General features: G+C 44.2%; 1 protein-coding gene across 1 annotated transcript in view; it reads left to right on the top strand.

Moving 5' to 3' along the window:
- The first annotated feature begins 799 nt into the window (after positions 1 to 799).
- The window catches only part of tex2 (testis expressed 2), a 32,543-nt gene continuing 17,654 nt past the window's right edge, over positions 800 to 15,688 (top strand). Inside the window, exons 1-8 of the mRNA XM_047038979.1 lie at positions 800 to 1,045; positions 2,053 to 2,136; positions 9,310 to 11,083; positions 12,809 to 13,009; positions 13,543 to 13,870; positions 14,418 to 14,734; positions 14,847 to 14,990; positions 15,094 to 15,193. Of these exons, the coding sequence (XP_046894935.1) occupies positions 9,335 to 11,083; positions 12,809 to 13,009; positions 13,543 to 13,870; positions 14,418 to 14,734; positions 14,847 to 14,990; positions 15,094 to 15,193 (2,839 nt within the window). The 5' untranslated portion in view covers positions 800 to 1,045; positions 2,053 to 2,136; positions 9,310 to 9,334. The remainder of the gene's footprint in view (positions 1,046 to 2,052; positions 2,137 to 9,309; positions 11,084 to 12,808; positions 13,010 to 13,542; positions 13,871 to 14,417; positions 14,735 to 14,846; positions 14,991 to 15,093; positions 15,194 to 15,688) is intronic.

The raw sequence follows: 15,688 nt of genomic DNA, 5'->3' as shown, positions 1-15,688 counted from the left end.
GAATTGTGGTCACGATTTTGCAGCCACGTTCTTAAAATGAAAATGCATTTCTGGAAATGCATTTTCATTTTCAAATTTTACATTTCAAATTGAATTTTGGTATCTATTTGCTGGGGCATATTTTGAAAATTAAATTTCAAATGTCTTTTTCGTTTTCATTTTAATTAAGGGAAAGAATGAGCAGTCTTAAAGAAGAAAATGAAAATGCAAATAGGATGATTGAATACTAATTTGATTTATGAGTCAAATAATGCAGCCACATTCTTAAAATGAAAATGCATTTCTGGAAATGCATTTTCATTTGAATTTTGGTCACGATTTGCTTCCATAATTGTGCGGCAGTGTGAGTTGAGATGCCTCTCAGTCGCGTAATGCACAATACTGCCCAGTAGGTGGCAGTCTAAGATAAAGGGGACATTAGAGTTGTCTAATGATTTCGAATCGGTCCATTGATTTCAACCCTAACCCTAACCCAATTTTATGTACCAACATGTTAGCAATCAGTTCTGCATGGATCTTTACCTTTCTATAGTTATGTTTATCGCCCAAACTAACTGCCACAAAATAAATATTCGGTTGATTATTAGAGGTGTTATGCAAAACGTTATACAACAATGTGGTCTTATCAACCTACCTGTTCTACGTACAATACCCTTTGGGTCACCATGGTATATTCTGAATGCAGACATTTTCAACAATGGGGGGGGTGTCGTCATGAGACATTTCATTCACTAAACAAACACGCCCTTGCACCCGACACTAACCTTATTATGAATCTCAGATAGTGTAAATACAGACATTGGTGTTATGCCATCGGATATGATTTGATTGATCAAGCCTAGAATAACTGACACGTTTTTTTAATCTTCGCTGTGGTAGGCTGAAGCATAGGCTATGGGCTACAGTACGTATCCTATTTGCTGTCACTGTCTCGTCTAAACGGTATTACGCACATATTGGACCTGGATACGTGGTATTGATAACGGTGCGCTTTGGCTATAGCAGCCCAACCCACCTAAAGTGGATCAAATGAAGACTTAATACGGTGAGATGTATATGCTTAGACTATGTCTTCTTCTAGGTGCAAAGCTGTCAAGGGCTGTATCATCTTTTTCATTCAACTCCCCAATCAGCAGGGCTGGGATATTAAGACTTATTTGTGGACAAAGAAAGGGACGGTGGGCGCCAGACAAGTAGCCTATTACAAATGCTACGTGTAACCCTGACCAAAATCAGAATGCAATAATGCAAGGTGTAATCTGATCATCATTACATCAGAAGGTAGCCTTAACTAAAGGATTTTAGCAGGCTAAATACGATACTAAAGGACTGCACGTATATTATTGTCTTTCTCTCGGTAGGCTAAATGCATCTGTCGTTCTATAGACGGGTTAGAGAATCTGCCTACAGTAGCTAATGGCTTAGTAGGTTATACAGGCTTTAATGAGCATCACTGAGCAGATAAATTCACTGAGCATTTTTCCAGTCTCTGAACTGTGATGTAGCAGTATCCCTGTCCTGATGATGGGGTGGTTTAGCATACATAGTTACGTGGTCAATCCTACAACCATACAGTAACACAATAAATCAAATACCTCTCTTCAATAACGTGAAATTAGCTGGGACACATTCAGCCTAGGGATTATGTAAACGTCTCCCGATGAATTTTCTGAAGAACCTTCACACTATGCATTGTTGCTCAGTACAAGTTGCTTTGATATATTCATAGTGACATCAGGATGTTATTGCCATAGAACATTGTTATTACAAAAATAACATTGGTTACTACAATAATGATGCTAACTAAACCTAACATTTCACAAATGTATCCTAATATACATTTAAAAGAAAAAAAAGAGTTGTAACCCCAGGGGGGAAAAACATCAAGAAATCCCCTTCCCCAGAATCATCATTTCCTGGTGGATTTCTAAGTGCATGAGTCCTTCTGACGGTGGCTTGGGACTGTGACTGAGAACTGGCCAGGGGTTCACCCTAACTACTAAGGAACATGTGTGTGTCACCCTTGTCACTGTCTCTTTTTTCCCAAGCCAGCTTGCACCATGATCAATGTGCTGGCAGTGTGTGTCCATGCAGACTGTATTGCAGGCTGAGACTGAATGACACTGAGGTTTCAAGGTAAGCTCTTTCCATCTCTCTCTGTATCTCAATCTCTCTTTCTTCCTCCCCCTCTCCCCCCCCCCCCCCTCTCTCTATCTCTCTCTCTCTCTCTTTCTTGCACACATTCTCCCATTATTGATCTAGGCTGTGGTGACATGGCTCACCTCCTGGGGAAATAGGGGACAGAAGGGCTAGGCAAGGTACAATTTATCCATTGCCTTGAACTAGACTCCTATGTTGCTGTCCCCTTCTTGGCAATTGTGGATCCTTGTGTTTTTCAACAAAGACACAACTTAATTTGCAACACAATAATGAGTCTTGGTGACTTCTTCTGGTTTTCTCTCTAAAATACCTAAAGATGATATGACACTAAGTTAATTTAGAGAATTGACAGTGATTTTAAGAAAACAGCGACAGCTGGCAGTCTCAATGAATTATTGTTGTTCAATATAAAACTCCTCTTTAGAGAACTGCTGCTGTCACTTGGCCCTCCTCTAATCAGCAACAGCACGGTGATTCATATCCAGCAGGCTGATCAATCTATGGCTAACTAACCCAGCTTAGCATGTGCTATACAGACTTAAGATATTCCACAACATTTGCTGCTTGCATGTTTGTCTTTCTGTGTCTGCATGTAGGTGTGTGTGTGTGTGTGGGGGGGGGGTCACAGGTTGTGTTTTGAGATGATCTGCAGTGCAGGGTCTGTCCAGGTCTAGAGAAACAGGGCTCGAAGCTGTCAGCCATCTCTAACGGGCTCTTCTGGGTGGGATGTGTTCAGTATAACCAGCTCCTGTACTGTCCTGGGCAGGGCAGTGTGTAGGTGGGGGAGCCTATGTTGAATATCACTCTCCTGGTAGGACTGATACACACGTGTAGGCACACACACGTACGGTGGTATACATGTAATCCACACCTGCCCACATGCACACAAAAAACTCTCCCTTCGGGCCTCCCACTCAACTGTCACTATGACAACAGGCTGCAGGTGTTGTGGACCTAATTTTTTGTTTTTGTTTTTATCACTGCCTCTGACTCTCTGTGTATGTGTGTGTTATTTAAAATATATTTGTTTCACACACCTATTTATTTGCTTGAGTGATAAAGAGGCTTTCTACTGACAGTGTTGGGGTGTGTGTGTGTGCTTGTGTATGTTTATGGACTGTGCCTCCAGACAGTATCTACTACCTATTTATTAGCTACAACCCCTGGATCTAGTCAGCAGAAAAACGTTTTCTTACGTTTCCTTAGTGAGTATGATAATAATAATAATAATTATTTTATACTGTACCATACAATACTATTAAACATGTTAACTAACAACACTAATATTTAATCAGAGTATGTTTTTTTTACATAGCCTCTCTAACTGAACAGGAAGAGTTGAGGGACATTTACTTCCTATTGGAGGAGATACTGAAGATTCGCTTAAAGCACACAACCACACACAGACTGAATTGTAACCATAATGCCAAGAAAAACTCAGACCATCGCCAAGCGAGTTTACTGGTCAAGTACATTTCCTTGTGTGTGTAGGTGTATGTGTTTTGCAAGCCAGACCTTTGCAACAGGTTTACGTTGTCCATTGTAACACACACAGTCATTTCTATGGGGCACTACAAACTAGGTCAAGCCCTGAGTGCTTCAACTCCCACAATCTGTTCCCCAGTGTGGGATAGAAGACTCAAGACCCCCTCCCCCCTCTCCTCACCCAGCATGGAGATAATTATGCTTATTAGGAAATTAATCCAGGGTTTCAGATGACTTTGTCTCAAAAGCAACGATTTGGTAACCAGTTTGGTGTGTGAAATGGGTATGTGAGTCATTGACAGTATGCCAGCCTCTTAGATGCCACAAAAGGTAGGCCTGATGTCCTCTTGTCAGAGCGTGGAAGTCTGAGGTATAGAGACATGCTGATGTTTCACCTCCTTCCTGTCTGTGTATGAGGGAATGTGAAGGAGTTTTAACTTTATAGAAAGGTTGATGTGAAGGGAGTGGATTTTGGAGAGTGAGACAAGGACTTAATCTCTCCCCGTCTCTCTCCTTCACCTCCTTCCTCTTTTCATCCTTCCCGTCTTGGCACTAGTGAGCAGGTCTGGGACTGAAAAACGGCCGGGGACTTTGAAACGCAGACGGCCCACGACCGTGTATTATTATTATATATTTAATGTTTTTGCATTATGCCGCGGCTGTTTGACCAGCCATTCAGGAAATCTCCCGACGGCCAGTCCGACCCTGCTAGTGAGCCATTGGTATAAACAAAAGCAGAAGCTATACTGTTATGGTGATAACACAGGCCATTCTCCACACCTGGGCATGTGCTAAATAACCTACAAGTGCTTAGCAGCCTCGATCAAGCTGATAGATATTACACTCCCTTTCAAAGGTGTAGTGTGAGTACTTCAGCGACTGAACAAAATCCTCTACCTTCACATTGGATGATTCAGGAGATAACTAGCTAGCTATTAGTATGATTGCCATAGTTTGAAGCAGAGGGGAGATTGAGATAGAAAGTTTATGCAAATGTGGGAATATATGCTTCATATTCAAGCATAGAAGAGAGACCTGCCACATCTTGGGAATGCATGCAATACTCTTCTAAACCTAACCTTATACTGAGCTGAAGACATGTTTGTTGTGGCCTCTTATCTATCTGTCTCTTTACTCTTTTATCCATGTGATTGATTCTGATTCTGAAATATGTGTCCATTCCTGGTTCATGTTTTTTCTCTTTCTTCAGCCATGTTGTCTGAACATAAACCTCTCCCCCTGCTTTCCCTCTTTCTCCGTCTTTCTCTGTCTAATGATATATGTGTGGAAAGCTGGGACACACTGCCCCTGCTAACTCTCCACAACCATAATGTTGCAATTTTAGACTCTACTTCTGTAACGTTTTACATTCTTTTTTTGTCTTTTTTAGACTGTCTCTTAGTTTGTATCTGTTTGATTCATCCTCTATGTGCTGTATCTCGTTCTTACCGTCACTCTTTACCTCATTATTTCACTCTCTCCCTCATCACTCTCTCTGTTCATCTTGTAATTGGGCAGATTATACCTAATTCCCTACATATCCTTTGGTTGTTTGCTGGCTGTCTGGCACTGTTTAAAAGGGATAAGAAAGAGCTAAATGTATTTTTGTGTGTGTGTGTGTTTGTGTGTACAGTACACACCCGATTACATAAATACACCACCATAGATACTCCACAGTCTATCAGCTTTCTTGTTTCAAACAAGCCACTCCTCACTCCTCTAACAAAGGTCAGGTTCTGCCTGTGCACAATGTCACAAAACATGAAAAAGATGAAAGCCAACAGTTGACATGGCAACTGCTCCCCTCATTGATGAGGTTTGTTCTTTGAGGAGTTGATGACTGGTTATGCCTGGGGAGATGGGAGAGAGAGATGGAAGGGGGGAATAGGGGAGCGGAGGGAGTGAAGGTTGAAGACAGACAGTCAAGCATAAAAGATTGGGAAACAAAGCAGGTTGATCTGGAACGCATGAGTGCTCCTTCTCTGCTTATTTGTTTTTCTATTTTTTATTTATTCTTCTCAAAAGAAGGATGATTCATAACGATGATACACACTAAAGCCTGTGAGCCAGATAGTCTCCTCTGCATTCTCTTTTAGGATTATTGCCATGAACAGGTGGTTGGAAGAGGTCTACAATGCAGTTGGGTTGGTACTCTGCTGTGATGTGGGATGGACTTCAAGAAAATCATGGCCTGGTCCAAACATTCTACTTAGGTAGCACTGTGGCACCATATCAGTGTTGAGTTTGAGGGTTTCACCTGCATGTGTTTGATTACTCTTCACATTTCGTGAAAATAGCCTTTGATTTCCCAGAGGGGAGATTTCCTCCCTCACTGCTACTCCCCTTCAGTTTCTCCATTTGTTTCATGAGCTATATTATCGTTCATTACCTCTGACAAAATAAATTAGAGTGGAATTATCAACATGGCTTGTAAATTACAATACAGTAATTGTAGTGATTGAGTTATTTTCCAAATATTTCCAAATACCATGTACTTTTTCAAATACACGTTTTTCTTACTGGATCAGTTTTATAGTTTTCTGTTTCTGTCTCTTCATCTCCTTACTAATATATATATTTGTATCTCCCCTCCATCACTGTTCCTCCTCCTTTACCTTGACACTCTCTCCGGTGTTTGTGCTGTGTTTCTAGGGCATAACAGTTGCGATGGCTGGGACACATGCACACACACACAAACAGTTCCCTGAAAAACGTACCTGTTACCTGTTCCACTCTGACTGTGTGTATGTGCAGTGGGTGCGTGTGTCTGTGTTTCTAAGTATGTGTGCCTGTTAGAGAGTACTGTCAGGCCTGTGTGTGTCTGTTGGCTTTGTTAGTGACAAGTGAATGCTCTGTCAGCTACTCTCTCTCAGGATACCATTCCGCCCCTCACTCAACACCACTCCTCTCTTCCTCTTTTATGATCTCTCTCTCTCTCTCGCTCCTTCACTTTCTGACAACCACTCTCTCTGTACCCTATACCATACTTTTTTGTAATCTCTCTCTCTTTCCCCATCCTATGAAATGTATTTTATCTTCGCAAATAAATAATATCCATTACTCTAACCAAGTGGCTGAACTGAAGGAGACATTAACATGCTTAATTTGGAAATGCAAGTCAATTGTATACATTTAGAAAGATCCATCTATGCATCCATATATCCAGTGGTCTTGCAGGACATGTATAGGCTATGTCTATCTATGTATGTCTGCCACGTGATGCCCACCCATCCCCATCCCTGTCTCTGTCAAGCTCCCTCCTTCAGTCTTTTTCTCCCACCTCCATCTTTACCTCTCACTTTCTTTCTTTGACTGACAGTTGGACATGCCTAGATTTAGGTAGGTGTACCTAGCTTTCGGGATTTATTGCCCTTCCTAGTCTTCTTACAAACATAACATTGCCTCTGTCTTTCTACTCCAACTGTCCTTTCTCCCCCTGACCCCTTTCTCCTTCACCACATCCTTGTTGTTTCCCTCCTACATGTCTCCTCTCCTTCCTTTAGCTCGTGAGGACATATGGCGCCAGGCTTTAACTGATTAAAGTGGCCCTTGCTAGCATTGATTAATGGGATGAGTGTATTGTCAATTTGCCATTACTGAGCCTCATTCAGCGGCTGCACACAACTATGTACTCAGGGCTGCGTTCAGGATCCCAACCCCAGAGGTCCTTAAATGGTGTGTAACGTTCTTGAACAACAATTTTTTTAATAATTGTATTTCGAAGTTAAATTACAAATGTGCTTTCCCTTCCTGACAAACCACTACATACTATACATTTTAACATTCATTTAGCAGTCGCTCATGTCCAGAGCGATTTACAGTAAGTACAGGGACATTCCCCGAGGCAAGTAGGGTGAAGTGCCTTGCCCAAGGACACAACGTCATTTTTCACGGCCTGGAATCGAACCGGCAACCTTAAGATTACCAGCCCGATTCCCTAACCGCTCAGCCACCTTGACTCCCTACCTCCTCCCTACCACCATAAAGTATTATTGTACTAAATTTGTCTTTGAAATGTACTGTCCAAATGACAATACAGGATGGTGCCGTAACATATCATACAGTACATTGAGTAGTGGTAAAACTGCTTCTAGTAGTAGCAGTATTTGCACCTGACCACTTGTGGCCTACTCTGTTCTAAAGTGGGATCCTCTGGGACTTTTGGCTCCTTAATTCTATATCCATGAATTTCAAGCCAGTCTCATCTGGGCATGGCAGAATGGTGTAGAATTTATCAGTCTATCCTTCACTCTTTGATCATTTCGACACGCAAATCTCCTTCCCTTCCATCTATATCTCTATTTTTATATCTCTATTCATCTCCATCTCTCTATTCATCTCTATTTCTGTATCCATCTCAATTCCTTTATCTATCTCTATCCTTCTGTCTCGCTTCTCTCTCTTAATTCTTCTCTATTGCACTTAGCTCTCTATCCACCATATCCTTTCTATGTTATTCTTAAGTCTCCCTTCAGGCAGTAGTAAAAGTAACACACATATGTACAGTACAAACATCACTCTCTCTCGCAGGCAGAAGTTAAACTAACACATACAGTACATGTCTCTCTCTTTCTCTTGCAGACACACAGCAGCTACTTTCCCTGAATTAAAATATAGTTACCTGGCAACGCAGGAGAGTGACATGCTTTGTCATCATTCCGGCCTAGCGAACAGAAATCTAGAGGCCATTTAGTCTGCCATCGCTTGTTCAATATCCCACTATATCTTCCTCAATGGTCCTTTTGATCAACTACCTATAGTTTGTTACCACACATTCCTGTATGTATGTATGTATGTATGTATGTATGTATGTATGTATGTATGTATGTATGTATGTATGTATGTATGTATGTATGTATGTATGTATGTATGTATGTATGTATGTATGTATGTATGTATGTATGTATATATATATGTATGTCTGTATGTATGTAATGTATGATGCATAAATGTGTTCATGAATGTGTCTGTGTGTACGTGAATGGCTTTGAACTTAGCAAAGAACTAGGCTGAATAGCTCAATAACAACAAGTCGTCTCATTTAGACAATCAGTGTGTGATTAATGATTTTGGTTCCACTCCATTGAGAAAACCTAAGTGCTTGGCTACAGCGATTTGTGGGCCATTTCGTGTCCCATTACTTGTGTGTATGTGTAGGATGGGAAGGTTTGTTGTTTTCGAGTGAGAGTGTATTGTGATGATCTGCTACTCGTTCATGCAAGCGTTTATGTTTGTGCATCCCTCCCATTTATTTTCTGTAAGAAGCACATCCCCCTTTCCCCCTCATTTGCTCTCATCCCTTGTAAAAATACATTGTGTGTCTGAATATGTGTGTGCGTGTATACCCCCCAATCAGAGATAGCTCATAAAGCAGCTTAAATGATTGGCCCTTTCTGTCAAGCTATTTGTAAAGGAGTTACATTATTCTACTTTGTAGGGACCACAACTTTCAGCAACACAACATGTAAGTTATACCACAGGATCAGGGGTAGCATTGAGGAGAATAACTGGAGGTCTACAGGTTTCTATACATTTGGTCACAGGGCCTAGTCCATGAACCGCTAGTCCTTTTCATTCTGTCTAATTCATAGAAGTAGTGGTATTAATAGTAAATAAAGTGTCAATATTAGTATTACTATTATAACTTGTATTTTTCCCTCTCAGGCTGTGAGCCCTGTGGAGAGTGGTCATGACCAGCCAGGGCAGCAGTAGAAGTGGCAGAGGGAGTGGCCATGATGCCTCTGCTCCTCCCCCGCCTCATCAGACTCCTCCCCAGCGCTCATTCCCCGGTCCCAAGCTGCAGGTGCAGCGCTCGCTCTCCCGCGACACCATCACAATCCACTTCTCAGCCCTGGGCAAGGAGGAAGAAGAGGAGGATGAGGAGTTGTATGGGGCAGCTGTGGCATCAATAGGGGTGGCGGGACCATCTAAAGGTCAGGAAGGCTCGGTGCCTGAGGAAACCATGGGAATTGCGACAGCCCTGGAGGCGAGTGAAGAGCTACTCTTTGAGGCTGGGAGTACTGATACAACCATTACCTCTGCTGCAGCGGAGCTGTCTCTATCCCAAACCCAACCTGTCGTACCCAGCAAACACTCACACACCCAGGCTGTGGCTATCATCCCAGCCTCCCCCCACCCCACTCCACCAGCCAGCTCCTCGTGGCCATCAGAAAAATCTCCTGTACTGCCGCATGCATCTGTTTCCGGCTCCTCCTCTCCATCAAGGTCTGCGGCTACGTTATCCTCTTCCAAACCATTCCTCAGTCTGGTTCGCTCCCTCTCCAACGACGTTGAGTCGAAAGACACCGCGTCCGCCCTGCCCCCTCCACCTGGGCGCCATCGCCACCTGATGAAATCTTTCGTCAAGTCTCTGTCCACCGACACGTCCAAACCTGACCACCAGGAGATGTCGCATCCTCACCAACTGGCCCAGACCCTGCAGCACCAACGTCCTCCAGAGTCCAGACGCAACATGCAGCTCTTCAAGCAGTTCTCCCAGCCCCGCATGTGTACCCCCACCCCCCCTGTCACCCCCAGGGCTGGGGGCGACTCGAAAACTGCTCCGTCCTCCCCCCTGCCCTCGCCAGATGGCAGGTCCTTCTTCAAGGTCCAGGAGGTGGAGGCCAGGATAGAAGATACCAAGCGCAGGCTGTCGGAAGTGATGTGCGAACCTTTACAGCTGCTGAGTAAGATAATGGGGGATGAAGGTGGGACAGTGAGTGCAGGAGGAGGAGGAGCCGCCACCTTCACGACCCCCCATCGATCCAAATCGCTCTCCTCCAGCACCTCCGAGCTCAGCACTGTGCCAGCTGTTAACGGGCATGCCGAAAGCAACAACAACTACAGTATCAAGGAGGAGGAGGGGGGCGAGCTGGAGGAGGAGACCTCCACAGGCCAAGGCCCAGACATGGTTTTCTTCTCCTTCCCAGCCCCTGCTCAAGCTCCAGCCCACAGCCAGAACGTCTCCCCCCCTATTCCCAGGTCGCCCTCTTTGGGCCTGGGCCGCTGCACCATGTCTGCCCTGGTGGCTCGGCAGGAGGAGGAGGACTTTTGCGAGTTGTACAGCGAGGACTTTGAGCTTTGCACAGACACGGAGACCCCTGAGGGGGAGCGCCCCGAGTCACGGCAGCCTCACACTGGCAGCACTGGTGTCTGTAGCGAGGTGGAGAGTGAAGTGGAGGAGGAGGAGGAGCTGTCCAGCGTGCCTATGACAGCGTTGGTCTTTCTCACGCAGTTGGTGTACCTCTACCTGGTTTTACCCGTTCCATCATACATGTGTGCAGTGGTCCAGGGGGTCGTGGCCGGGTTCATGCTGGCCATCCTGGTCCTCTGGTTGTCTGCCCCTGGAGGAACTTCATACAGGCTGAGGAAACTCAGACGTAGGGGCCAGCAGTGGAATGTAGCCCAACTGGACATCAAAGAACCAGGCGTCTTCAAGGTAGGTTATTTCAGACTTTGTGACAGTTGGGTCGTGTTCACATTTGTAGTTCGGTTCTCTTGGTCCAGACCCAAAAATAAAATGATACATTTAGTCCAAGTTCGATTAGCGTTCACACTGGCATTTTCAACACCGAAACTAAACAAAACGCACAAGGATAAGGTTGTAACCTGATTGGACAGCTTTTATGGTTCGTTTGGAAGCGGATACGACACACTTGTCAGGTGGTCTCGGTCCGTTTGTTTGGTGCGCACCAAGGTTCGTAGGTAGCGTTTACACTTGTTCACCTGATAAGTGTGAAAACAACCAAATCTTCATTTACTGAAGAATACTTGTCTTCAGGTACAATTTACATTTATTTAAATTATATTACTATGGGTCTAACCAACTCATCAACTAATACGAACGTTAGCAAAAAGTGACTGCGCCCATGGGCGTTCTGTCATTAAGTTTTTCTTAACTTTTCATCAAGTGTATACCAGTAGCCTATAGATGCTTGTATAAGCACAAAATATGGGTGGCATACCAAACAATGGAGATAGTCTGTGCAAGAAACAGTTCCATTATAGTAGATGAGTAGGTAGAATGTAAGGATCTAATCAAAATGTGGGTATCAGAGGTATTATACGTGGCCTCCGAGGTATTGTGTGGCCACCTCACAGTGGGCTAGCTATTTGTCATTACTTGGAACTGATGGCTTATAGCTACATCTTACAACAAGATTAGCTTTGCTTGCTGCAAGGACTTTTGTTGATATCATCCTCATGTTAGTGGCTGGCTAATGCATTAAATTTACCCACTGGCTTTTTATGTGGTGTACGGAGTGGACAGCTACATCTCTCTGTGTCATTACCCGATATGTGTTTAGCTGAAGGAAAAGGTTTGTTACAGTTTTAGTGGTAACGAGGCGGTATCGAGCGTTTGGTTGCCAGGTTTCGTAATGACTGATCAAATCCTCCCCAAAATCTCAATTGTTGTGTCTCATGAGAGTTTTAGTACTTGTTGACCAATGACAAGAAGAGCTCAATATTTCAGAAATTACTTTAGGCACACATGCCAAGCTTTCCGATAGAATAAAGATGACACTATTTTATTTTCTCTCTGTACCTTTATCCTGGGGTTAACCAGCAGTATTAAAGTATATGTCTGTGTTACGCATGCTTTCTAGTGCTTTTTTGCCTCACAACTTTAAAATAAATCAATTCACTGGAAATAATTTGAATGAGCAACTGGTATGGTTATGGAAGAGATGATATATAGGTGTGTGTTTGTTTGTGAAAGCCTGTTCTGTATATGTGTGTGTGTGATTGTAGTAAGTCTGTGTTTCTAACCTGCGTGGGCTTCAAGTTGCAAAACAGAAAGCCCTGATGCCCACAAGCTATATCTGTGCCGGAAAAGCGGCCACATGAAAACGGAGCATAGTGTAGAACCTAGCAGGCTGACGGAGGAGGGGACAGTGGTCATCTCACAGCTCTTTCACCCAAACCCATTCTGCGAGGTCATTCTCATCCATGCCTGCTCAGGATGTTGTAATGCTAGTCTCAAAATAGAAAGTATTTTTTTGTGTTGTTTAATTTTGTATGCAGCATCCTGATAATTAAACACGTGGTGTGTGAATTTCACAACACCAATTACAGTTAAAATCCCCTTTTTGTGTGTGTATACGTGTGTGGGTGAGGGGTTGTGTGTCTGTGTTCTTGTACAAATCCATTTCTTTGTCATCAGGGCTGGATGAATGAGATCCAGAGCTATGACCCAGAGACTTACCATGCCACACTGACCCACTCTGTCTACGTACGACTGGAGGGCGCCACCCTTCGACTCTCCAAGCCCAACCGAAACATTGCACGCCGCGCTACCCACAATGAGCCCAAACCTGACGTCACCTACATTAGCCAGAAGATCTATGACCTGACTGACAGCAAGGTATTTTAAAATCTTTGCATGTATTTGTAGAACAGTGTGTACGTATGTCTCTTGAAATTGGAGTGGAGAAGATATTGACCATGCATGTTTACACGTGTGGGTTTAATGTGTCTTTGTGTGTGCATGGAACTGTGTTAATAGGGAGAGACAAAGTATGTCTTGCCATATCATGCATATGGGAGTGATCCTTTGCAAATAGGTCATGTTTGTACATAATAGGTCATGTGCTTGGGAACAAAGTACATGTTCCTATAAGACATAGTAAATGTCACATAGTACCTCACAAGTCCTACATTTAGTATCCTTTGTATGTTTAGTTTACATGCTGCTGGTTTATTATAGAGACACTCATTTTAGACTCTCAATTGAACAATGCCTGTTTGTCTACTACAGACTCAGTCACACAAGACAAGGAGAAGGGTGTCCCCTGTAGCTTGAAACTGACAAACGTTTGACTCTATAGAGACATTCAAGTGTGCGCCCATCTGCATGTCTCTATTTGTTTGTGTGTCTATCTGTCTCTGTGTCCACAGATCCACCTGGTGCCTCAGAGCCTAGCCAGGAAGCGTGTGTGGAACAAAAAATACCCCATCTGTATCCAGCTGGCCAAGCAGGATGACTTCATGGCCAAAGCCCAGGGAGACAGGTCCGAACCTGGGGAGGAGAGGGGGACCGTGGGGGTTGAGAGGCTGGAGGGAGCCGGGGTAGGAGAGGAGACCAGGAGACTGCCGGAGGGGGAGCTGACTCTCTACTTGTTTGGGAGGACTGGGAGAGAGAAGGAAGAGTGGTTCCGTAGGATCCTGATGGCATCCAGGTCAAGGTTGGAGGGGAGGAGTGGCAGTCTGCCAAGAGTGAAGAGTGGTGAGTGGATGCACACAGACACATGCACACACAGACACACGCACACACACACGTGCTATGCTCTTTCTCTGACATACTCTTTGTCTCTCATTCTCTTTTTGTTCTGTCTCTCATGTTCTCTCACACAAGCACAGGTAGGTACATCACCAAATCACAGCATGTGTGTCTAACTGCACAAGTATGAGTTATGTGCCTAAGCTGCCTAAGAGTGGAATCCTAAGCTAGTGCTAAGCTAGGCTTCCACCCCTCCACAGAGCCGTGGGACTGGGTCATGAGAATTACACACGTATTGAGACGTAGTACATTGTCTGATTATTGTACTCCACTGTAAAATTTGTCACCAAGTATAAATCCATGCTTACATATTTCACTTTGGAGAGCTAGTACAGTATGAAATGTCCGCAGTGTCTGTGAAATATACTGTATAAATTACCTAATTGTATACACATGACTGAACAAAAGCAGTATGTGAATCCTTCTTCTATTTTTTTCCGCACTTCTGCCTCCATCATCCGTACTCCACACACACACACTAACACACACACAGCCTTCCCCCACTCCCACAGTCGCAGTGGCAGTGGCCAGTCTGGAGGAGCAGGTGCAAGCGCAGGAGGAGGAGCAGGAGGAGGCTTGGGCTCCCAGAGCAGGAGCAGCAGCCGGGGCAGTCTGATGGAGGAGGTGCCCCCATCCCATCCCCATAATTCCTGGGGAAGTCTGGCTGGGGGTGTCCGTCAGAAGATGCTGCTGGACTATAGCATCTACATGGCCAAGTATGTGAGCTCCACGCCCCCCCTGGACAGCCCTACCACCTCTACCAGCCCCCCTGCTCTCAGCCCAACCACCAGCCCAAGAACCAGAATGAAGGTAATAACTTACTGCTTGGCTATAGATCTAATTTGTTCAGTACATACATTCTATGTTCTAATGTGCTAGTGTAGATAATGGAACAGTCTCACAGTACAGTACATTCTTCCAGTTGCCAAGAAGTCAAGGGGAGCGGGCTGAGCCAGAGGCCTGGGTCAATGCCTTCCTAGGGAGGATCTTTTGGGACTTCCTCGGGGAGAAGTATTGGGCTGACATGGTCTCCAAAAAAATCCAGATGAAGCTCAGCAAAATCAGGGTGAGTGTTGACTCTCTGACCTGTTTCAAAAAGAGTAATAAAAACACACAAACATGTCCCTTTCTCAGTATTTGTCCCAGCTGAGAGGTGTTGTTTGTTTCAGCTGCCCTACTTTATGAATGAGCTGACTCTGACAGAGCTGGACATGGGTGTGGCCCTTCCAAAGATCCACCAGGCCTCCAAACCCTCTGTGGACCATCAAGGTAGATCCCTGTGGAAGTACAGCCGCTCCACCTTTTCTGTCTTTCTCTCTCTCTCTTTCTTCTCTCTTTTTTTTCCTCTCTCCATTTTCCCTCTCTGTTCTCTGTGTCCCCCACCCCCTTGTCTGGAGTTAGACTCTCTGAATGAACACCACACTCTAGTGGCTAGGTTCATTAAACTTCCCTTTCCCTGTCATCCTTACCTTTTTCCCTTCTTCCCTCCTCCTCTCCATCCATTTCTGAATCCCTGAGTTGTCTGAAAAGGGACTCTTCAATTTCCACCTCCAGAACTTCAGGGGAAAGAGTTGCTCATTCTCACTATCACCAGGGGGCCGGTTTTTCAAAAGTTTTAATCTGGATCAAACTGATCCAGATTTGGAAATCTCTTTTTCTACTATCCAGGATCACGTAATCCATTTGATTTTTATTTAGGTTTTTCAAAGCAATGTGGGATTGGATTACTCTGATCTGGATTCTAACTTTTCAGGATTACCAAAT

This window comes from Hypomesus transpacificus, chromosome 17 (genome assembly GCF_021917145.1).
Source record: "Hypomesus transpacificus isolate Combined female chromosome 17, fHypTra1, whole genome shotgun sequence".
NCBI classification, from domain to species: domain Eukaryota; kingdom Metazoa; phylum Chordata; class Actinopteri; order Osmeriformes; family Osmeridae; genus Hypomesus; species Hypomesus transpacificus.
Note: the sequence above shows the minus strand (reverse complement) of the source record. Positions and strands in the feature narration are given on the sequence as shown.